The 26,356-nt window shown below is 36.3% G+C and overlaps 1 protein-coding gene across 1 annotated transcript; it reads right to left on the bottom strand.

The window, feature by feature from the left end:
• Positions 1 to 22,795: 22,795 nt before the first annotated feature.
• LOC114360095 (sodium channel protein Nach) lies at positions 22,796 to 26,140 on the bottom strand. The gene is made up of 7 exons (XM_028314660.1): positions 26,049 to 26,140; positions 25,523 to 25,723; positions 25,042 to 25,233; positions 24,524 to 24,662; positions 23,893 to 24,086; positions 23,444 to 23,547; positions 22,796 to 22,911 (listed from the first exon to the last, which is right to left on the bottom strand). The coding sequence occupies exons 1-7, from the start codon at positions 26,138 to 26,140 to the stop codon at positions 22,796 to 22,798; spliced, it is 1,038 nt and encodes a 345-aa protein (XP_028170461.1).
• Positions 26,141 to 26,356: the final 216 nt, after the last annotated feature.

Genomic DNA, 26,356 nt, shown 5'->3' with positions numbered 1-26,356 from the left:
ATAGAGAGGTTGACATGAAAAAACAGTCATCTCTCTGCGATGTGCACCGGCGCTGTTCAGAACTTGGTCTCGGGATAAAGCCACCAGTCTCCTGAAAGCGTCTTAAAACTTTCGAAACCCAGGACTGGCTTATGTGGAGCTGACGTGCGACAGCCCGCTGGCTGAGCCCTTCTTGCAATAGTGCAACGATTTATGCTGCGTCTAAAGGTGTAGAATCCCAGGTAAAATGTCAAAAGAAGCGGAGATGTGTATGGATCAACGTGTGAAAGAAGAAATCCGAAAACACGTGCTTTTATAGGGGGTAAATAGGCCGCAACACGCGACGTATCAAACAGTTGATACATGTCTTTTTCCTTACTTCTTCACATCAGCCGGGATATCTTTTTAAATATTGGTGTGATTTAAATTAATTTCGTATCAATTTAAAGTTAAAACTTTAATCTTTAAAATGGTGCTACTTTTTTTGTTACTAACTTGTTAGTACACAAGATCGTGTGGAAACAACTTCATGTAAGTGATTCCATACTTTTGCTCGCGAGTGTATATTGTCAAATAAATAATTTTATTTAAGATCTATGATAACTATTAGCCTATTCTAAGTCAGTTATAGTTATTAAATAAATTGAGTTTTAAAGTGTTTAGGAAGAGACGGGCCAGCTTTCAAGGGTCTTTATCATCTAAACTCACAAACACATTAAATCTTCATCTCAAACAATGTCCAACCCCGGTCTCATATCATAGAAGGACGGGTCAGTTCGGATTTTACGACTTTCAGATTCTGTTCAAACTACTTTTCCAATGTACTATCTATCAGTAGGTTCAATAGAATTGTAGTTAATCGACATCGAGTTACTTCAAAATCTGATTATGCGATGTTACAAGTTTAAATTAAAAAGTTGAGTGTTACATGCTTTATGCATTAAGAGAGTATAATATTTGGCTATTACGATATTTTGAGAATTTGATATGAACAAAGACAGTGGGTTGCAAACTACTTCATGGTTTTTAAAGAAAGCATGGAGGACGATATGTAATGTATAAAAGAGCAAAGTTTTATTATTTAGTGGCAACAAAAATTATAAGTTTAAGAAGGGTCATTCTTCTTACTGAAGTTCCATATTGAGGAAAGTGTGAAGTTTTGAGGCACTCGTCAAAGATCAAGCATGAAATAGTTTAAGAAATCATGGGACTTCTGAACATATTTCCCCTGCGCTATCGCTTCCGACAAACTATCAATCTACAAAATCAATTTGGGACGCCAACTGGATTCCTCCGCCGAGAACTATAGACGAGGGTATTATCTGGAGCAAATACTTGAGATTTTAATTACTGGAGACGTTTTGTGAATTAATGATCGGGAAAATTGGGCCAAGAACCTACCTGTTATTTAACCGTGGCATTCTCGTTGATTAAGTAAAAGATTGCTTGTTACGATTGTCATTATTATAAATATTTCATTCGTGTCCTGTATAAGGATTGATTAATGTTGCTTTTACTTTTAGAGCTATCTGATTGATCAAGTGTATAAGTTTCTGACAAAATTTTCTAATTATCTATAAAATTTTAGCTCTAAATTACAAAAGATATAAAACGTTATAAAATTGATATAATGTTTATGAGATTCGTGTGCTATTTTAACATAAACCTTCGTAAACCACAAGCGTTCAATTCTTGGTTTATACGTAACAAAAGTTTCCAAAATTCTTTTATAACTTGAATTCATCCCATTACCAAAAGTGGGATTATTTTCAGGAAAGTTGAGAAGCGGAAATCGCCCAAATCGCTCAGCTCACAACATTCTATCAAGAGCGAACTGAGGAATTCGGGGCGATGTTATATTCGTCGAAAAGTTGCAAGTTTTGATATAGGTGACTTAGCAACTTTGCCAGGGGAAGATCCAAAGTACTGTAATTTCGCTGCTAATGGAAATAATTTCTAAGAATTATAAACAATGAAACAATGATTTTTGCTGAAGTTTGAGTAGAAAATTATTTTCTAGAGTGGATCAACCTCTGAAGTCATAAAATTACCAAAAGTGGAAAAGATCGAATGATTTCAAATAAATATCCAAGGATCTGCCATTAGGCCCATTATCCCTTTCACCCGACATTTCTCTCCCTCCCAATTATTAAATCTGTCTCTAACGACGGGCAAGAGGCAAATTAAATGAAATACCGAAAGGCCAAGTAAACATTTGGGAAGAATTATAGTAGGTATCGTTGACCATCAGCCACCTTTGTATGGGTCGGCCGAACCCGCTCCGAGAGGTGCGGTCTAACAGATCGCCGGGGCTCGATATCATTAAAAATGTATTTCTAACAATGGTACGTTTTATTTATGGACGACGAGGCTTTGGAAAAACGGATGAATATCGTTAGATTATTGAAAATAAGCGTTTATTATAATTTTTTCACAATTCTATAACACAAAAAATGTTAATAATATTCATAAAAACAAACTTCCTTGAACTATCCCAACAAAAGGGAGGGAAGAAAAATACGAAATAACAAAATATATTTCGAATTGTATAGGGTCGTTGCGACCTCATACGCCTGAGATGTGATTCCTATCTACCTGTTCTCCCCCGGGTTAAAACTGTCCGGGCCACACACGCTTAACTTCCCCGCAGTGCCGCTATATCACGTGGAGGGTGCATACATTACTCGGAGAGTTTTAATTTTTTCAGACATCCCTCTGGCAGTTTTGTTAAAAATTATGTCGGTTTTGAGTGGACGATGTGGGTTGAGAACAATGATTTGTTTTAACGTGAGAAAAATATTGTTACACTTATTTTTTTTTTCGCCTAGTGGTATGTTAAAATATTTTTTAAACTGACTTAGCTGTCATAATAAGTAATAATGATCCCAAATAACATTTTTTCTAACAAATCTTCTTCCTTTTATAACTAAAGCTCATGAAATAACGCACCTTGGAACTTGATTCACTTAAGTTCGGTATATAACATTGTTATTTCCACTTCCTAGTCCTACTTTACCGGTCTCGTGATTAAGATCGTCAAATTCTGCTTCAAAATTACTAAATTAGCGTCCGATTCCCCATAATTTCTCGTTTTATGTTGAAACTTTTAAACAATTCAGGCCATTGTGGAGTTCGGAGGAAGGTCAACAAAACAAAATGGCTTTTGTCGTCACAATCGGGCGCAATGTCAATGTTTTAACGGTAAAAATGAATTTTTAAGGCAATTATTACTGTGGGCTTCAAACCGACTATTACACCGTAATGAACCAGTAACTTTGATTAATCAGAGCTTAATAAAGACTTATTATTTTGGTTCACGTTATGGAATAAAGGTAGACTGAAAATGCAAAATACAAGCAAAAACTAGATTCGATAAAAGTGTTCATTATTTCAAAACTTATTATAAAAACGCATAAATAAACTCTTTTCATAGATGTTTACTATTTTTTTCTTAGTTTTTGCATGATTTTCGGAAATTTGGTTTTTTACTTTTGGAATGTTAAAGACTGTTGCATATACCTACTTGGTATTAAGTTTGCCACTCATTGAACTGTTCAACTTCGCCATTTATTTGTGTCAAAAGAGGTACCACAAAAACTCAATTTATAGAAAAACCACATTTGAATGTAGCTCAAAACAACTCAGTGCATATCTTTGCTCTCATAATCTCATCGTATGTCAGCTTGGAAAATTGAAGACACAGGACTATTCCCACCTCTCGTTCCCACCACTGCAACTCCTGTGTAGCCAGGTTCTACAGCTTGACCGCCATAAAAACCCAACCAATGAAGGTCAAGTTTGTCCCAAACTTGAACACACAGCGAAATAAATAAATATGTGATGAAGTTAATATACTAAATATTAAATTATTTCCCAGATTTGTTGGTCGGTGTGACAAAGGGACTCCTTCAAAAATATCGATAAAAAGACTAGTGTGGCAGTGTCACGCGAATGCGCAATCAGCGTTATTCGCTCTTTTAACCTTTAACTGGTGACCTGAAGTCAACAGTGCGTATTTGGTGAGGTGACGTTTAAGAGACGTCAAAGAAAAACTAATGTACAAAAAAATTGGCTAACGTAAAATAAGTTTGAGGCCAAGAATTTGGTAACTTATATAGTTGTCCAAATAATATAAAAACATGGTTTAAAAAAACATTAGTTTTTGGTACAAAATCAGTGTTTATTTGAGCAATGTACTTTTCATTAAAAAAAAAGTTAGACACCTAAAATGGGCATACTAGCCCCCAGAAATACACTTTGGGACCTGCCTAATCATCATTTTTTGATAGTTTAGATACTAATCAACAAAACTCAGCAGGTAAAGCTATCCTAAGATAAGAAATTAAAAAAACTACAATCATCAAACATCACTTACCAGAAACGTTCACGTCTACAGACATCACAATTTTGCTTGCAGCAATTTAGGCACATAGGTTTATCATAATAAGTTCTAGTGAACCTAGTACATTTTATTTCATGGCTAAGACAAATGGCACATGTTCTTTTAACCCCAGGATGGTTTTGGGACGAGGCAGAAGTCGGCCTAGGTGGTAATTCATCAACACCAACTGAACGCAGCTCGCGGGGTAGGGTAGTCATTATAAGCCACGAGTTTCAATTGAGGCATAACTAAAGAGCTATCCAATGATAATAAGAAGCTGCCCCTAGTTACCTTGTTAGTATTGTCGCAATCACTGTTTAAGACGTAAGAATTTATTCCTGAAAAATATCGACTGAGCTAAGCTATAAAATATGATTATACATAGGCCAATAAGGATGTTGAATAGTTGAAACACTTTGTTCCATCTCATCTATCAACCCCTCCTATTTCGTCAGGAACTCAGGACACTGTTATTCAATGGTGGAGGTGTTGATTTCATCTCCAGATTGCTCAGATTTGGTAACATGCAGACTTTCTAAAACGAAGTCAGGATCGCCTATATCGTCGTCAAAACTACTACACTCGTCGTCGTTCTCTGTTAGAAGCTCTTGTATTATACCTCGCTGACTAAGAACCCTTCTTCTTTTGGCAGACCTCTTTTGTTTATCGTGAGACCTTCTTTAAAAGATAATAACAATACATAACCACCGCTGTGACGTCCCTCAAACACTATGAAGTTATGTAAACTAACTGTGAGGTGACGAACAACAGACACATAGGTAAAATACACATTAGCACTGACCTGACGTCTGTGAGACGGCGAAAGCTCCACACAGGCAACACAGGAGACCCGGAGCTCGTGCGCCCCCTACTGAGCGAAAGTGTATGGCAAACGCGGAAGGTACCAAAACGCACGGGGAGAAGCGACAAAAAGGCGGGGAGATAAATCAAAAAAACGAAACGCGGTGTCTGAGAGACGGGCAGGTCACCAGTTAAAGGTTAATTTGGTTCGATGTGGCGGCAGAACGTTCCAGAAGGTTTATGTAATGAATACAGAACGCCACTTAACATTTTGTTTAATTGCTTTATGGAATGTGTGCCTGCAGTCAAGGTTTGTTTAGTCAACAATCCTTCAGTCAAGCAAGACCTCTGAAGAAAAATTTGAGGATTTATTTGGGCAGTCCGGAGTGCAGAGGAGAGTTCTTTCTTAAGCTCTACACGGATTAGTTACTATTATATTTTGGGTAGTTTTCTTCTAAATCCACCGATGGTTTCAGTCTGTAAGATCTAAAAATAACCTCAATAAGGATTTATGACAGAGACTTTTAAATATACAAACTAATAAACTTGAAAAGGGAAATACTTCAAGCATTCGTCCTTACCCCATTCATTACTGTGATATCAGTTACTTATCATCATCTTAACCACGCCGCTACATTTCTCCGTTAATCCACGGAAATTAGAGGCGGTATAATGGTTAACTGGCATCTGCCAAATAAGATAAGGGCACAAAGGCGCTGGCAGCGCACCTGGTGCCACTGCAGATAGCGGATCTTGGCGGAACTAGTCTCGAGCACAACTTCTGAGTGCTGTAATACGGACTTTACAGGAGCCATTTCATTATTTCCATTCTAAAAAGAAGAACTTATTCTGAAATAAGGTTACAGTTCACCTTATTTTACAAAAATTAGTAGGTATTAATTAGGACTCTAAGTTCCGATGTTCTGGCTTTAATTTCTAAGTAGTAGGTACACTTTGTTGTAATGAAAAATTACAATCCTAACTTTGACCGTATTATTGAAGACCTTTTCTTATTAATGTACGCTGGAAGAAACAAGTGCTAATATGGAATTGCATACCACTATCGTCCACTCTTTTTTCCTGCTAGTTCCTATTAAAATGTCTCCACTGGTAGGCAAGTTAAAAACTCAGTCGCTGTCTAAAGGAAAAAGAAACATACAGGCTAAGTACCTTACTTTGTTTTAAACGAATTCTAACGATCTTTTAAACGAATTATGGGAATCCTGAACAGGGTATTCCTGGAAGCGGAGATCAAAGTCGTGTACTTGCTGTGATGTTCGGAAGTCACCGGAGAGTTTCTGGAACCATGTCTAGGAACATCACAATAGTCTATTATTATATTAAACGTAATTTGATAAGTTGTAAGTATAGTCTTTTATATAAATTCTAATTTTATGGGTCAAGTTTAGCATTGTTTCTTCAAATAATGTTTACTTATGGAGTTTGTGATGTTTAGTAATTATCATTGGAAAGAGTTTGGGCCCTTTCTAATGAGACACTTTGAGCCAGAAGTTAGTCGTTCGTTTGAAGGATCGCAAATTGAAGATAGGAAATGAATGTTTGTAAATGGTACACGCCGCTACCAACCGGGCAACATAGAAAACATTGAGGGAGGCCTATGTTCAGCAGTGAACTGGACTTCCTGTGGCTGAGATGATGATGAAATAGTACATTATTATTTTCGTAGCACAAATGAGCTAACTAGAGCCTAACATTAATATCATGTGTTGTAAAAATAAATAATACTAAATTCTGTCCTTTCTTTGACTATGCTGCGGTGGCAAGTATACGGGTCATTATAGTACTCAAGTAAAATGTAAACACCAAATTAATTTTCAGGTAATATTGGGTTAAACGGGCACCGCGACGTGGTAACAAAGGCACTCAGTAGGGCCACTTCTCACTATGTAAATAGAAGCAAATACCTAAATCTATTATTTTTTATTACTTTCCCCGTTTAGAAAAAAGTTACATTAATTTAAACCTCAGATCATAGAAAGAGAATAGATATGAAGTCGCGCGTAACTACAACGAGAACCTGTGTCCCCACATTTCCCCCACCACAGCTCCCACACACACATTCAACTGTGTAAAAACAAAGCGACTGAGAGTCTACGACAACATGTGCAACCGGCTTAAAAGTGCTGTGATTGGCCAGAAGGCGTGCCTTATGGCCAATCAATGGCCGCGTGACGTGACGCACACTTTGAAAAACGCAATTAGAGAGAAGAAAGATAAAATGGAGTCGATTAAGATATCGATACTTTAAATACTGGGGGCAAGGCTCGAAATTGGTTTAAAAAATGCTTGTATGAAAACCTTTTTATTATTATACGTTATTATTATGTTCTTTAACCCGGCGTCAATGACGCTGGGTCATATTGACCCGAGGCATTTTCAAACGTTCATATTTTTTTTTTGCGTCCATTTTGTGGTTCGAGCGTTCGTATAGCTGGAGATACAACCTCCCTAAGTCCATTTCGTTAGTTAGCTCAGTGTGACTCCGCTTGCGTAGCGAGATACACAGGCCTCAAATTAAAACGGGTCATTTTGACCCGGCGTCATCGGTGGCGCGGTGATTTTGTAGCTTACTTTTATTCACTTTTTTGTGTTTAGTGCTAGTTTATGGTGTTCTTTTTTAAGTTTTAGTTAAGATGTCTTTGTTAAATGACCTAGCAAGAATGTAGCGTTGCTAGAAGAGTCGGATTCCGAGAGTGAAGAATTTCAGGCTGTAATAGCCAGAACTTAGAAATGGCAACGAATGTGAAAAATACGCAAGTTATGTGGATTCAGTCTTCGAATAATCTCGACCTTGCATTAGTACGACGCCGGAAAGTGCGTCATGACACATTTACATGCCTAGACCATTTGATTACATACTGCACCAGTTGCAACAGTTCCATGGCTTTGAATGATGAAGCAGAAGACTGATCTCATTGTATCTGCATGTACAAGAAGTTGATTTTATCTCTTTTTCACTATATAACATTGTTGATTCCTAATAATACTAAAAATCTTTACCAAAAACAAAAAATATAGACTCATTGTGTTTCTATACATGATTTTTTCATGTTTTGTTTAAAAAATAATAAAAAATTGATTTATTAATGCATTCGTTTTATTTTTGTTTAATTAGCTCAGTAAATAACCCTATATTTATAGACAGTAATTAAAATTAAGATTACTTGCTCAATTTCCTGAAAAATCATCGATGAAATATGGGTCAATATGACCCGGGGTCATCGTCTTTGCAATTATTTTCACGTCATTGGCGCCGGGTTAACGATTTTTGCATACCGATATTCAGTTCCATTTTGTATGGACGAAAAACTCAGAATCAATTATTGGGACTAAATGAAGTTACCTTATATTAATTTACCCCAACCAAAGCTCAATGTCGTTATCGATGGAGTATAGAAGTTATGGACTGACAAAGTTTGTATGAAAAGTCATGGGTTAAGTAGGTACTTGCGATTTTTACCAGTATTTACAATATTGGTAATATATTATTATTTACTTTAATAATAATAACAGGATCACTGTAATTATTATTAACTACTATTATTATTTATTATTAATTACTATTAACTTTTTAATTAATATGGCGAAATTAGTACCGCCTATGTTTATCAAAAATAATGCCTATATTAGGCTTTCAACTAGCTCTTATAGTAATTACATAGTTGACAGTTACTAATCCCTTCTACTATTGTTATTGTTTTTGTAAAAACTTAAAAATCGCAAGCAACTCATGATTTTTTCATTCAAAATTAGAAAATAGAAAATAATAATTTACTTCTATTTATCGATAATAGGAAACCGTATTAGAACACGAGCCCTGCACTATGTTACGACCGGCACATGCGGCCGTACTGTGTATTTTCACGCGTCAGTGGATATCGGAAGAAATAAAATACATTGCGCAGTAGTTACGCATGACATAAAGTGGTTGCTAACTAAATCTTCAATGTACAACGTGTTTGAATTTTTATCACCACTAATTTCGATATCGCAGTAAATGTCACGGCACTGAATTCGTTCGTAAAAATGTTTAGTTTTTTTTATTTATAAGCAAAATACCAATGGATNCAATGTACAACGTGTTTGAATTTTTATCACCACTAATTTCGATATCGCAGTAAATGTCACGGCACTGAATTCGTTCGTAAAAATGTTTAGTTTTTTTTATTTATAAGCAAAATACCAATGGATTTGCAATACTTACATGTGGTAAATGACTTCATTGTTCCTGTAGTTCTTCGTTTCACTTATGTTATTGCACGTTACGACGCATTATCCAACAATATCGGAGAACATTTCCTCAGTACGACTGAATCGCGACTAACCGGGCGTCGCGGGCGATGTTCGTTTCTGGGCATATCGCGGAGGACACGCGCCACGCCCCCGTTTCACATCTATTCCCTTCTATGATCTGAGATTTAAACACACTCTTTGTCTATGTCATTGACGGACTAAAAGTTTTTTTTAGGAAACTAGCTTATTGTCTTAAATCTTGAAGTATCTAAATGAATGTATCATACTTGTATGTTTGTCAACTAAACAATCTACCAAGTTATGCTTAAGCACTATGACCTTAAGTTTGCAATATAGGCTATTTTCTCAATAAAAGTATGTAGTCTGAGGTATGTTTTTTTTTATCCACAACGAGGAAGCTCTTGGCCTGTATCTCACCTGATGGTAAGTAACGATCAAGCCGAAGGTGGAAGCGAGCTTCACCCGGAATCCTCAACTACGGAGGAACTGGCTATCTTAACTCTAACTGCCGGAACACAATAATGCTGTTAACATTGTTGTTATGGCGACAGACTTAGGTAAGATGGTGGTAGCTAGCCAGGCGGACTTAGAACAAGCCCTACCACCAACCAAACCGAACAGAAAAATCTGCCCCCACTGGGAATCGAACCTGGGACCTATGCGTCTGAAGCAGGTGGTGTTACCACTAGACCACAGAGGCGGTTTTTAAATGTTGCCAGAACTTCGTGGACCTTCTTTCTTTCTTCACCTGTTGTACCAATTCGTGTGGTCTGTCGCCGGCACGCGATGTTTCAATTATAACCGCACCATTTTTCAAGTGCTATCATTGTAGTGATTAATGAACTCGATGTCGAACTAACTGAATACAACTCGAATCCTTTATCGGATATGTTCGGCTTCATGAATTCATTAATAATATATTTTACTAATGACATTATATGTGCTATATAATATATATGTGACTTTAACTGAATGTTTCTACAGGTGAGGATTTGACTATTTCACGATTTCACTCTAATTAGAGTAGGTATTGGAACTGTTAATACCTAATTGTGAAAAATCTAAAACGTTAAAATAATAGTATCGTTATAGCCAATGTGCTGTTTTCATAGTGACATTGACGTAATGTCACTGTCACACGAGCAAACTTTAGAATAGAGGGACGCGCGCGATACCGGCCTCTAACAATCTCTATCTATCTATCTATGTCAGCCTTTGGGTTCGCCTTCGAACATAGGCCTCCTCTTCAACCCTCCACCGTTTTCTGTCCCTGGCCACACGCATCCAGTTCACTCCAGCCTGCTGCCGGATATCGTCTGTCCATCGTTTAGGCGGTCTTCCCCTGCCGTGGGTGTTGTTGCGGGGTCTCTACTCCAGGGTCTTTCTGGCCCAGCGATCCTGGTTCATCCGTGCAATGTGTCCCGCCCATCTCCATTTACGGCTCTCTATCTCTTCCACCACGTCGCTGATCCTCGTCTTTTCTCTGATCCACTCGTTCGTTTTGTGATCTTGTAACAATAGGTACTCATAAAAAACTAATTATTTTATTTATGCAAGAAGGCTTTTAAAAAGCACTTTTACACGTCACACACAGTATTAACCTTACCACTGCTTCAGGGCAATAAATGGGCCAGTGCTGAGAAGAAACAGCGCTAGAATCTCAGTCACTATTATTACTATTTTTTGTTGGTTTTGTGTGTAAAGTAACACTTTGTTTCTAAACAATAATAGAAAAAAACTAGGCGTTACCTATTAGTGTGTTTGATTGTAGCATCAGATTTAGGGATAGTGAAAAATGGGCCTAAGATTTCAAAATAAGTTACTTACCAAATACATGAAAAAGCTGTTTGTACAAAGTTATAATTATTTGTACAAACCCGTGGCGGAGTTAGTACTATATAATTTAAAGTTGTTTGTAAAACTGTTTAAACTGTTGAAATAATATTATTTACTACACTCAAGCAATTTAAAATATAATGTACATAATAGAAATACATCTGAATGTTGAATTTACAAGTGCACCCCACAGAGAAAACTATCGGATTTGAGATTGAGTTGAGTTTAGAGTTAATATTTTATTTTCCATTTTCTGTTTGACATCTTCGAAGCATATTATTTAACAATTTTAGAGAATTCCAATTGGAATCTGTGGAAAGAGAACAAATTCCAACATACCCATCAAATCACGCCTGACTCAAATTATACGAAATTACGAAATAGCTGTTTATTATTAACACCGGAATAAGGCGCCTTAAATTTGTTATTTAATTAAATTACGTTCAAATTGTTTTCGCTGCTAATGATTTATGTTGCTACAAATTTCCTTGAATTTCGTCGGAAATCCGTTTGATAATAAGTTCTGGTAACGTTGTACTATTTGAAGCCTAAGGATCTAGGTTACAGAAAATAGCTATAATAATATAGTGAAAATGGTTTTATGGAGCGTCGCTTTGGATCTCCATCGTCGACAATTAGGCCTTCGCCACACTTGACGGATATGCCGTCGCTATTCTGCCAATACAAGAAAATTGCTATTAATGACTAAAACGGGCTCTCTTTACGGATGATCGGTCGTTCGGATTATTATGCAATAACTCTGAATATCCGCGACGGAATTTTCGTCAAGTGTGGCAAAGGCCTTAATGTCATTGTTGTTCCAGCTACTACAAGATGTCAAGGGTTAAATCCTTTATGAAGAAAATGTAAAAAACTTTGTATGTGATTCATAGTTGAAGTAGTAGCTCTACCCGCAACTTTGAACGTGGAAACCGTTTTCCACATTACGACCTCTTTGCCAGGGTTATGACCCAGCTGTTTCAAGCCACAAGATTATGAAGGATTATAAATTGTGTATGTATAGAATATTTGCTCATAGTTAGTATTTGGTAAGTTGTAGAATAGCTACTTTTGTTATTATGGCTAGGATGATGAATTGGAAGTAAGTAGTTTTATAGTGATTGATGATCATGAGTGTAAAAAACACAAAGGATCTTTGTGGTAATTGGAACCAGGCGAAAAAGTTCAACTGTAAGTTTCCTGTGTATTTCCCGCCTAAAGGGGTCAACCGCCCGTTTTCCCCGTAAATGCTCTTTTATTTGTTTTGAACTAGCTGTCCTAGTCAGCTACTTTATGTTTGATAAAATCAATCGTTTTTGTTTCGATTTTAAAATTATTACGAAAACACTTTAACTAAATATTTTTTGGACTTTTGTTTTATCTTGTGATCGCTTAATATCACATAAACTCGATAGCAAAATAAATCCCCGAGGACGTCACAAATATCCTCCAGGTTGCGTCTCCCTCTTATGAATACGAACAAACAATAAATATAACACATTTGACAGCTCGGAATAAATCGTCCTCGATGTATCTGCGTCGGAGTGTAGGCTGGCCATGCGTTATGCATTTTAAGGACCTGTTTACAATGTAATATGTATATAAATATGACGAAATTGTAAGACTATACGTTTAAATGTCATCAGGTCTGTGTGTATTTGGAAAACAATTTAGCAGTCTTCTAAACTTTCTATCCATATCCTATTTTCACATCTTTTTGCTTCTGTATTCAACAAATTCTGCAACAAGCTCTGTTTACTGTGAGACTTGACAATTTAATGATTAATGATGACTAAGCAATGGATATGCCATGGCCACCCTACTGCAGATATACAAGGACAGTCCAACTGCCAGCAAAGTTTACAAATGAGGCAGCCAAATAAGTTATACTTCCGCTATAATTGTTTACGATACTTGAAGCCGTTTGCAGCATTCATACAGAGGATTATAAATAAAATCTAGCTGTTTGGTGTCGCTGTAGTTTGTTGACAAATTCTCCGGAATCGAATCGAAAGCTTCCGGGTCGAGAGCTTCCAACTTTAAAGTCTAGACTGTGATCAAATAGACGTTTTTTGTAGCTATAGGTAGAGTCTAAAATTTAAGCTAAGTTTAAGGTATTATAGAATTTAGCTTTATTTGTGAATTTTAGTTAATCAATATTTATGATTCACTGAGGTCTACTTGTACTAATATTATAAAGAGGAAATGTTGTTTCTTTGTATTGAATAGGCTCCAAAAGTACCTACTAGAAGGATTTGAAAAATAATTTCGTTCATGACAATTCTACATTATTCCTGAATGCCTGGTTATGTAATATTTATGGATAAAGACATTCTACTAGAGACCGAAATAAACGCGAGCGAAGACGTGGGAAAAAGCTAACCTAACTTAAAATCTACAGTTGTGGCCGTGATGTCCTTACAATAAAGTAACATCAAACTGTGCTAAAAAAGTTTTTATTTTGGTATTTGGTGATAATTTCAGCTCTGCTTACAATGAATAAACAATTTAAGTCGTACCTTCGGCCGCAAAATATCAAACAACGTTGTATTTTCCGTAGAACTCGTCAGTAATGCAATTAGTATTGCTCGCTTGTCCGTCTCTGTGCTGAAGTTCCCTCGTGGGCATCCGCTAAGTAGGTTAGGGCTAACGAGCTTATTTCACTGTGAATACGCATTAAAATAACAAATTACGAGCTTTCCCTTTTAAATAAATAAATAATAAATAAATATCCTTGGACATTTTTACACTACGCCGCTAGCCCCAAACTAAGCAAAGCTTGTACTATGGGTACTAGACAACGGATATAAACATACTTAAATACTTTTTTTTTTTTTGTAAATACATACATATTATACATAGAAAACACCCAGTCCAATACAAACAAATATGTTCATGCACACAAATGTTTGTATTGTGCGGGAATCGAACCCGCAACCTCCGGAATAGTAGTCCAATTCGAACCACTACACCAAACGGCCGACTTTTTGGATGCGATATTCAATTATTGTTAGTAAATAGGTAATAAAATAGGGATCTTTATTCGCGTGGAATTGGATTGCCTTAATAAGTCTACTCGTACATCATCATACACCTACAGCCTACAATTAACATTTAGATAAGGACTTCAAATAGTTTCAGAATCACAAATACATTGGCATGAGAAACGTAAAACTGTGCTAAGATGTTTTTGTATTATTTACATACGTTTGTATATTTACTCAAGTAAAAAAAATGTATTCTATTAAAACATTGCTGAGTGAGGTTTAATCTTTACATAAGTAAGGTATAAAGGCTTTATTTTCGTAAGAACATGTAGGTGTCTACATAGTTCGCTTAAAATGAGATAAATGTAACCTTATTCATTGATTTAATATTTTGGCGCAGCACAGAAGTCTAGTACCTAACTTTCTGGGGCAAGGTTCATAACAGAATTAGCAGTTTCATATTTCAAATGTTTGCTCCATAAATGCCCACTAACGCTGTGTAATTAAAAGAAAAAACATTCCCCATAATGGCACCAGTCACTTCGCGAACAACAAACTAATTCGCAAACAAACCATCCTGCCAACGGACACGTACCAATTTAGAGCGGATCTTTATAAAGGAGAATTTTTAAACGCCTTTTTCTAAATCCACTTGCTCCTGCGACGTTGATTAATGGATGCCCAAACCGGTCTTCGACAACTTTCTTTGTTTGCCAAAGACACCGATACCTCGCTACAATCGATACTACACAGCCTAACAATACTTCCTAGTGAAGCACTCAGTACGCAACAAAGACTTCCAGGATGTTTAACAAGAAATGTAGTCTGCGTCCACTTTTGTTGGTTTTCACAAACTCTCGATGTAGTTAGGTGCAAATGTTTTTGCTCACTGACGAAGATTCGCAAAACAGTTTTAATGGAGATGCCGTGAAAATAGAATGGTGTGAAGCGTTCGCCATTTGTTTTTATGCTGCCGTTTGTAACACAAATGCTTTTAACTGGATTATGAACTGTTGCTTCTTTACCGTTTTTTGCGAAAGATAAGCTTTATATTATGTTAAATATTAAAAAAAACCTTTTTTCAACCTTCTTTCTCCTTGAATAGAAAAAGGAGAAAAAAAATCAGTTTGTAATAATTTTTCATAGTATTGAATTTCGGGATACGTGGCTGTCATATTTAACTTTTACATAGTCTTAATACGCACAACCAAAGCGTGAGATTTCCTATCTAGTCCCATACAACCCAATAACCCTCAAAGTCAAAGTGAATCGGTATCTTCTGGGTAAGCTCGTAGCCGTAGATGGTATCTGTACCCTTCAGGTGAGATTACTATCAATAGCAAAGAGCTTATTCTGTTTTTAATACCTAGTTTTTTGAAGTTGGTACTTTCGAGATTTCTCTTCATTCACAAAGTCATGATATTTTTTCAAATCCAACAACTGCTCTATTAAAACAACTAATCCAATTGTTTGTTCAATTTACTCGTGGTATTTGATCAATGTTAGTTTAGTTCTATGTAAATATTTACTGTTTGTTAGTTTATCAAATATTAGTTTACACTAACACTATTAATTCCATTGTAGATGAAAAGTGTTTCCGCCAACCGGAATAAGGGCCCTTGCCCACGGCGACTTTTTCATGATCGACAGCATCGCTACTAATGCACGTTAGTCGCATTTGCAATGCACTACAGAAGTGATGCCAACGCGCTACTAACGCGCTACAGCATCGCTACAAAAAGTCGCCGTGGGCGAGGTCCCTAAATAAAACTCTTTTTAGGGTTCCGTAGCCAAATGGCAAAAAACGGAACCCTTATCGATTCGTCATGTCTGTCTGTCCGTCTGTCCGTCCGTATGTCACAGCCATTTTTTTCCGAAACTCTATGAGCTATACTGTTGAAACTTGGTAGGTAGATGTATTCTGTGAACCGCTTTAAGATTTTGATGCAAAAATAAAGAAAAAATACAAATATTGGGGGCTACCTATACTTAAAACTGAAACTCAAAAAAATTTTTTTCATCAAACACATACGTGTGGGGTATCTATGGATAGATCTTCAAAAATGATTTCGAGGTTTCTAAAATATTTTTTTTCTAAACCGAATAGTTTGCGTGACAGACGCTTCCAAGGTGGAAATTATAAAAAAAAATAAAACCGACTCCAAAAAACCTACACTAAAAAGTAGAATAATAATTACTAATTACTTACTTATTTATTAGGACGAATTATAAATATTTATGTAGGTATACCATGATTGATACTTCTGGAGTCGGTGCCAAGATTATGAAACATGTAAAGTTTGCCTGCACCGACTCCAAAAGTATCAATCATGGTATACCTACATAAATATTAATAATTCGTCCTAATAAATAAGTAAGTAATTAGTAATTATTATTCTACTTTTTAGTGTAGGTTTTTTGGAGTCGGTTTTATTTTTTTTTATAAAATTTAACTTATTTCTTGCTTTTTAGTTAACTAATTATTACCTTGATGTTACCACTGAAGGTAGGCAGTACATTGAGACCATATTCTTAATGTATATTATAAAAAAGTTCATCCCCAATTTTCCACCCTTGGGGGTGAAATATTTTCTTCAAATTCGCATGAAACCACCCTTTTGATAATACCTATTCAACAAAAAAGTAATCGTTCTAATTGGTTTATAATCGGCGGAGATATTGCGTATAAAAATGTTCATCCCCAATTTTCCACCCTTGGGGGTTGTTTTTTTTATTATTAAATTTAAATGGGACCACCTTTGAGGTATTACCTATACGCTGAAAAAATATTATCGGTTCATAATTGGCGGAGTTATCGCGTAACAAACATAGAAAAAAAAAAAACATACGGGTCGAATTGAGAACCTCCTCCTTTTTTTGAAGTCGGTTGAAAAGTTGGTCCCTCCCCCTCTAACTTCTAAAATAAGAAAATGAAAAAATTTAAAAAAACATAATTATGATGTACATTACTATAAAAACTATCAACGAAAATTATTTCTAACGAGATCTAGTAAGTAGATTTTTTTAATACCTCGTAAATCGCTTATTGCCGCGTAATCTTTCATACAAATAACTTAAATTAAAAAAAATAATAATTTCATAAATCAATGGTACGGAACCCTTTGTGCGTGAGTCCGACACGCACTTGGCCGTTCTTTTTTGTTCAAAAAATATTTGATGTGTTTACCTTTGTCTTTGGATGTACAAAGCTCGTGGTATTATCAAACCTAATGGAACCCCGTAACTACCGTGATTACGGTAACGAGACCATGGCACCCCAGGGGCTTGGAGAGGAAAGTCCAGAGATAGGGTTGACCTGCCCTTGGGTTTTGTAAGTCTATCGATAAATATTTAATAAATACGAGTATCTTTTGAGATGTCAATATGTAAAAGTAGGTACTGCTTTAATATTACTCTAGATAATTATTATGACTCATATGAATAAGAGTTTTGAAATGAATGAAAAACCTTTCCAATTAATATCCATTTGGCATATTATGATCTTTATTTTGAGCAAAAGGGACGATAGGGAATTGTTGTTCTTCTCAGCACTGGCCCATTTATTGTCCCGAAGCAGTGGTAGGGTTAATATTGGGACGTGTAAAAGCGCTTTTTTAAAGCCTGTTTGCAAAAATAAATGAATTTTATGAATTTTAATTTTTATATTTTTAAAAAATAGGTACCTATAACGTTCATAGTTTCATATGATTACAAAATAGGTTTAGTGTTTAAAAAAAATACTTGACTAAAAACTTATTTTCTAATTCATCGATATAAAGACATCCTTAGTTAAAAAAGGGAGAGGCCGGGCTGATGAGGGCCCGTATTACTAAATGACGCGCTAATCACTTACTCAGATGTTGCGTAACTCGTGTCCCGTATTATTTCCTAAAATAAAACTTAGGTCAGAAAGAATTATTGTGTGATTAACAGTTTTCAGAGCCTCTTCACTAAAAAAAATTTTTGGTTACTGCTTACACAACAAAAGTGACCACCGAACATTTTGGTTATGAGGAACAAAATGTTGTGTAAATTAAACAAATAATTCTGTAGTGAGCTGGACTTAGTTTGGTTATAGTTAACACTTAGTTCGGTGGTCACTTTTGTTGTGTAAGCAGTAACCAAACATTTTTTTTCAGTATAATATGTTAACAACAAAGTACTTACTTAAAACCCGCAATATAATGTTGAAATGACTGAAATTATATGAAATATCTTCCAATACTCCACTGTTTTTGACTCTATCGTTTAATACGTATTTTACACTGTATTGGATAAACAAATTACCGGGTTGTCTTTAATTACACTTCAATAAATTCTCGAGCTAACGGTATCCTATCAGGTGAAAAATTAAACAAATTAATGTTCCTTTAATAATTAGGTACTTGGGTGAATATTGGAAATTTAACTTAATGAATATCTACAAATAAAAGTTACGAGGACTTATAATTACAAAATGGAGTGTCCAGATTCGGATTTCAGTACGGTACACAGTTATACTGGTAGTATTGTAGGTTGAATATGACGTAATACTCAAATGGAAATTAACAGATTTAATGATTACATACCTACCTAATACAGTATAGGTTAAAAGTTTTTGACTAATGACGAATTTGACTAGTTGACTCGATAGTACTCGAATCTAGCGTTTATTCATTGAAACATAGTTAAGTATAGTTTGAGATTTTACTATCGATAATACTAAAACCTTGAATTATGATGTGTAAAAAGGTATAAATGCTTTTCTTATGCCTTGGGTAAGTATACTCGTTTTAGAGTGCAGTTTCTTTTTAAAGTACAAGTTTTAATTCATACTGTCCCACTAAGCCTTCATGGCACTATTGCATTATCTTTACCCAAGCTGAAATTGTTTAATCTCCGCGACATGAAAAGTGGTTGCAATTTATCTTAGTAAAGAAAGAGTCGTTGCGTTTCAACTTTTTCATAGCGTCAACGGCTAAGTTTGAAAATCTCCTGGCTAAGTATTTTTAAGATTCACATCTGCTTGAATTACACTCGGCCACAAAAACTCTTGTTAAGTGTTCCGAGGAAATACTTAATGGATGCTGTGGTTCGTAGAATGTGGAGAATGAAATTTAATATCATATTCTAGGTTCACAAAAACACTAAGGCTGAGTTGCACCACCTAACTTTGACCGTAACTTTAACGATAACCGGTGTTTTTTGTATGGAGTTGACAGATTTTTGAAGTTTGTCAAAGTTAGAGTAAGATAGTGCAACCCAGCCTAAGAATGTCAATTTAAACTGAGGCAAGGAACATAAATGAGAAGAGTAACGAACTAGAGTAAGAATTTACTGAGGGTTTTAAATAGCTAACTCAATTAAAATTCATTAAAAATAAATTTTATAAAATCCGATTTGTATGAAAATTAAAATAATTAAAATGAAGATATCAATTTTCTGACTTCACCATACCATTTATATGCCCATGTCGGCTCATATACCCTTTTACCTAACACCCTGTTTAAGACTTCTCAGAATGTTTTCTAATAAGTAAAATAAGTTACAAGTTGTTTCAATCCTTCATAATAATAATATATAGGGAGGATGTCTAACACCCTGCGTCAATTGAAATACTTTTCATGAAAATAAAAGACTAGAACCAGGTATAGTGGTATAAAAAAAAATTACCAGTAGATTGATCCTTGTTATTCAGTGTGTAAGAAGAATGAAATAAAATAGTTTCCTCACAAAAAACACGAGTTATTGCTTGTTGATAAGCTGCAGATTAAGATGATTCGCTCACCGCAAACTAAGCGGCACTCCGTAACGCACGCAGCAATGAAGACGTATGTACTCCCCGAGAGCGCTGTAATATCCTCGAGAACACGAGATTCCCTCATATCGCCCTCATCTCACGCCAAACTCAACCTTATCAGTTCCCCCTCACAGAACACTTTCGTTTAGACACCACTAACCACCTCAGAGGCTGTGATTTTTTCAGATTATCTTTTAAAATCTGAAGAGAGGCCCAATAAGTCTACGCCAGAGTTTTTAAACATTTTATAAGGTTCAGTGGTTATTAGTAGCCCTTGTAATTTCGTTCTGTCTTGCCGTCTTCGCGATTTTCCTGGTTTTCTTATCGAGAAATTTGGGGGAAATTTTCCTTAAAAAATTTGGATTAACATAAATTTCAAATGCAGCATGAATGAATCATGAATGTAAAAAGATGATCCCAGAAATAAAATACTGAATGTATTTGAAGAGCGTTTTTTTATATTGATACATTTTTGTGAATAAAAATAAATAATGTTTAGTTAGTACAAAAATACGTGTATGTATAATATTGTAACCTTATCAGATTATTATCGTTGAAGTTATAATCATGAAAGACGCACAAACTTAAATCACTGTGTGTATCTTTGAGATTAACGGTCTTATTCATAATAAAATNGCTGGAAGACGTAGCGTGGGCAGGCCTCCTACTAGGTGGACCGACGATCTGGTAAAGGTCGCGGGAAGAGCCTGGATGCGGGCAGCGCAGGACCGTTCATTGTGGAAAACCTTGGGGGAGGCCTTTGTCCAGCAGTGGACGTCATTTGGCTGAAACGAGATGGATGCATCTGGATGGATTGTAGTGTAGAGCTCATAAAAAAATATTGGTTTTTTTATTGGAAAAAAGAATAGTGCAGTCCCATCCTTACACACACTCCCCATTGTGTGTTCGGAAGTGGGGCTATTTGCCGGATGACTTTACAGATTGCTGATCGCCGCGTGTTGCTTGCGGAAAGCTAATTCAGATTGGATCCGTTCGATTGATTCCAAAACCTATTTTCAAATGCCTTTGTAACCTACATAAAATATAATTTCCGACTCTATTATAAGTCAGCGGTGTGTATTTAATTTAATCTCAAATTGTGTTAGCACGTTGCAGACTCTTGCAAAAACTATCCTGCATTTGTAAAAGCCGACATTATCTTTTTTTTTCTTGTGGATTTTTTCCACAATGAGGAAGTTCTTAATCTGCATCTCACCAGCCTGATGGAAAGTGAAAACTTGCATCAAGCCATTCGTTACCTAATAAAACGATTAACTTCATTTTAAGAGTAAACTGATATACCTGTTCCATTTAATACAGCCGTGCTCATTTGCAAAAAGGCCAAAGTTAACAAAAACACCCAATTTCAATTCATTGTTCCGCCCCCGACGCGCTCCTAACCACAGATTCTCATTTCACACCGGTGTGATTTTTGGCGGCAGTTTCACTTCAAAGGGCATAAAATAGTTTGCTTTAATTACATTGACGGTGCCGCCACCTATCCGATCATTAACTTTATTAATTACGAGCAAGTTCAACGCTTTGATGGGCTGAATTTGGAAGTTTGGATTGGGGTAAATTTGGAGTGGCGAAATAGATAGAGTTGGGGAAACTGATGTCAATTCAAAACTCACTGGAAAACTTTTATAGTTTTTATTATTACTGCATTTTTACTACAGAAACGAATTGATTAATTAATGTGATTTTCTCTACTACTTATTTACTAATGTGTCTTGCATGAAATGCATTCCAAATTAGTGTTGAGCTCTAGGGATAGGTGCTCTGTGGTCAACTTACACGCGGTTCTGATCGTGATGAAAAGTTTTTTTTGAAACATAATTTCTGTAAATAAAAATACTGTTACCCTAAATTCTGATCAAGAAGGTACAGAGAAACATTACATCGACAAGTTACCAAAGACAATTTACCCACCTACAGCTGTTAAAATCGTACTTTTTTCCGAGTGTCCTTTCCTTTCTTGGGTTTCCTAGTCCTGTTGACTTTAACGAGCTGGTTCCTCCTGGCGCGCCACCGCTGGAGACAGTGCCAGGCCAGCTGACCCAGCTCGAGCAGGCTTAGCACGCTGCAGCCTAGGAAAACGTTCACTATGCCTCCCATTTGCGCTGGAATATCGAAAATCTACATATTTCTATATTGACACACCGGCAATGAATACTATGATAATAATTTAGGGCCTTCGCCCACGGCGACTTTTTGTAGCGATGCAATCGCGTTGCTGTAGCGCGTTAGTAGCGCGTTGCCATCACTTCTGTAGTGCGTTGCAAATGCGACTAACGCGCCTTAGTAGTGATGCTGTCGCGCGTTTACAAAAAGTCGTCGTGGGCGAAGGCCTTTAGTTTTTAATTCATATTTTTTTAAAGTGTCTGTGGTAATATAATTTTAACTGAGAATGATTTTTAGGCTAATAGTGTGCTTAACTAACTTAGCATAACAAATAAAGCCCAATACTTACAAAATAAATCAACTTTGGAGAAATATGACTCGCGCAGATTCAGGTATAATTCCCTTCTGTCTACAAATACCTTTATTACACTCACTTTCCCAAAGTCCAATCCATCACTGTGAAAATAATTACCTTTTTATATAAATAAATAAAAATTTGCAGTCACCTTCAAAATTAGACCCTCACACATCATTTCGAGCGAATTTTTTTTTAATTTGGGTCTTCTTAGCTCTATCCTTAGTGGATAATTTTATTAATTATGCTCTTCAACGATACTAAAAAAACTACGCTTACTAAAAGGAATCGATCGGCTTCAACTCAGGTGACATCATGAAGTCCACTATGGAGATTTCAGCGGTGTCCACGTCGCAAGTCGCAGGGCAGCCGCATTTACCAGCGTTTACAGACCCTAGAAGTATTATCGTCACATAATTGTTGGCATTGCTGTTGAATCCTAGACTAAACAAAATTATTAATTTATTTTTCGCTTGTTGAATAATAAATAAGCCTGGGAACAGCTATTTAATTGAATTATATCTAAAGAATTCCTTGAGGAAATCTTAAAGAATTTCGCTACTATTTACAGGCCTTTGTGTTCGACGTTCAGTAATGAGTTTATGATTTCACTAGCGAATCTACCATACTAATATAAGTTTTTGTCATGTCTTAAACATTCTGAGAAATTCAGCTTTGAGTCAGCCCAATTAAATACCTGAAACCATAAACTGATTTTACGTGACGTCTCTAACTTTCGCGGATTGTGTATCAGAGAGGTTTTTATCATCGTTTATGTTCATTTATTGAGAGAAATCCCAGAACTCTACCTAGATCTTTTACACATAAACTCGTTTTTTAGGCTTTATAAAGTACACTTACACGTCCTAGTATCAATCCTACCACTGCTTCGGTTTCGCTTACGTTGATTGCCTCATATTCCTTACCTGCAATGATCCTCGCGCACTCCATATTCTTGGCTTTGCAGAAGGGCACGTTGCGGCGCGAGGGGTGGGTGAACAGGATGCAGTTGCAGTGCCACATCGCCTCTCTTAGGCCACATTCCAGTAAGCAGTATGATTTACGTAAAGACATAAAAATTTAATTATTTTTTAGAAATTAAGTGATTATAAGGTAAATGATAAAGCGTCCCTGTTGCATCCTTTTGAGAAACTCGAACTTGCATGCACGAATTTTCGTAATAAATTAGGAAAATTTACGTCGGTTTCTTCTCGAAAGGATGTGTGATGCCAACAATACGGAAGACCAGCGTTTTGGACATGCTTCTTTCAAGCGTTGGTGTTTGAGTCTCTTGAGGCTCTTACTTTAATTAATGAAGAGGTTCATGAAAGAGATTTTTAAAAATTACATATGATAAATACATTTCTGGAAATACTTATGATAAACGGGGAAGTATTCCAATGCTGTGGTGCTCATGACACAGTGTCGCAATCCCGGGTTCAATTCTCTGGCGTTCTCCGACACATGGAACGAAATGGAGTCGTATCCCAACCAGACCTCCTTGCCGGGGGACAGCGGAGTTCCGTTGGTCGTGGAGTCCACGTACCGTTGAGGGTTTGTTACTGATACCTACAATTATGTCATGATCTTCATCTATGTTACACACAGCCATGGCCCACATAGGAGCAGTAGTCGAGAATATTGTAAGGGCACATATTATGCTACTTTTAGCATCGGCGATTGGCGATTTTGCGAGCGCTTAATCAGTGGCGACACTCTACCTTTGATCGTAGTATCAAAAATCGCGCGTTTTAGCGACTCTATCGATGCAGCATCGCGATTTCGCGACTTCATGCGTTCGGTTTCGGTATAGGAATCGCGCGTTTTACTGACTTCTCCGATACTGGATCTGTAACACTTGACTGGCGGAGAGCAGACGTAGATGCGTTTTACGGACGTAGATTCGTGCGTTGTGGAATGTGTAGCCACTGCATTCAGTCTATAGGGTGAATTGAACTAATTATTATAAAATTTTACTTGTTATAATTATAATTTAATGCACCTACCCATTTATAAGTAAGGTCCATGTTAGAAACTTTAGAACTTTGGTTCACTACAAAAACAAGCCCACTCTTGTAGCCGACATCCACCGTGCTCAAGTTGTACACTGGCTTTGAAATCATATTAGCGCCATTTTCAAGGTCCCTAAAATACAAAGAACATACAAACATTTGCAATAGTTCTCAGGATAAATAAAATATTTTTTACCTTTTGATAGATCGTCCATTAAATACGCAGCAGTAACCGATGTCGGTCAGTTCCATGTGAAATAAAGACGAGCAATTCTTCATCACACCTTTCCAGCGGCACCTGAATTAGTAAATAACATCAGTTTCGTTTAATTTGATAATTAAAAACCTGGCTACCTAAAGATGGTTGAGTCGAAATGGTATTCTTGGAAGAATCAGAAAGGAAATAAAAAGAGTTTTACTCGCAGGAAGAAACAAAATCTCGTGATTTTAAACTACGTAATATGTTACTATGTTAAGTATGTGTACCTACACATAAATTTAATATCGTTTACCGTAAAATAGCCTCTTCACACGAAGTAGTCAAAGATTCCGTGACTTCTCTTAATGATATATCGTTGTAGTCCAGTAATCTTTCCAAATTCTCCAAATCTTCTAGATTAAACTTCACGTCTGTGTTGTAAAAGGTGATTAGTTGTTTTATTACACTCCTTACGTAGGTCCTATTTATATTGTTAGGATAGTTCCTGCAAAATTATACGATGTGTTTGTTTATCGGTTACAAACCAGCTATGATTTTATTTAAGATCAGGGAAAACGAGTGTTTTGTAAAATATTAACTAAGGCTGAGCACCATCTTACTTTAAATTTGACAAACGTCAAAAATCTGTCAAGCTTCATACAAAAAGCACCCGTTAATGTTATTGTTACGGTTTAAATAAAGTGTTGCCTCAGCCTGTTTTTTCTTTGAAATACTCGTATTTTCTTTTTGTATTGATACGTCAACAGATTTTGAACAATCTTAATTATACTTACACTCTGTTGAGGAATGCTTCAATTTTGTGATCCTGGTAATTGAGTTCAGGGCAGAGTATGACGGTGGGGAAGGTCATGTTGGTGCGGTACATTTCCTTGCGCGCGATGTATGTCGGGTTGCTCAGGAAACGCATGATTTGCAGCATCAGCACCGACACGGCTGTAGCCATGACGAGCAGAAGGGCTATTGCCCAGTAGAATCTAAAACGAAATTTTGATTATTTGGTTCTCATCATCATCACCAGGCCCAATATGCAATGCTAGTGCATCTAGGTGCTAGTTATATTCATCTTCTATCCAGATACTTGATATTTCTTTTCCGATCCGTGCCAGTGACTCGTTGTGGCTCTATCTTAATATTTGCTTATCTGGGTTACATTATATTAATAATATTTTTAGGTAAAAGGCACTACATAGATTTTACATAAATNACACAAAGATTAATCTCTCCGTATAAAAAGTTGCTCTTAAGTAAAATAATCTTATTGGGTTTAAATCAAGAAAACTTTTGTTAAAGAATATGAACTTAAAATTCTCATCCGCGAGCTTGTTGATGCCGTGTATTTGAGCCTCCTTCACCAACGTGGTGATTATTCCTGGTTTCTTTTTTCTGGGCATTTTCAACCCCTCGTCTACCCTGTCCAGTAAGCAGGAGCCCAATGATAAAAATGAGAAAGCTTCTAGCGTGCACTAAAACATTAATCAAGTTGACAGTAAGTAGAGATTTGATCGCCGCCGGTTTAGTGTTAATAAAACGTATCTCGCTTCGTTAATATTTGATCGAAATGCTATATCTTTACGAGCTCAGGTCAAAAGTCGCCAACCATTTTGTAA

Source organism: Ostrinia furnacalis, unplaced genomic scaffold (assembly GCF_004193835.3).
Source record: "Ostrinia furnacalis isolate ACB-3 unplaced genomic scaffold, ASM419383v2 OfSCF4889, whole genome shotgun sequence".
NCBI lineage: Eukaryota > Metazoa > Arthropoda > Insecta > Lepidoptera > Crambidae > Ostrinia > Ostrinia furnacalis.
This window is presented reverse-complemented; position numbering and strand designations above follow the sequence as displayed.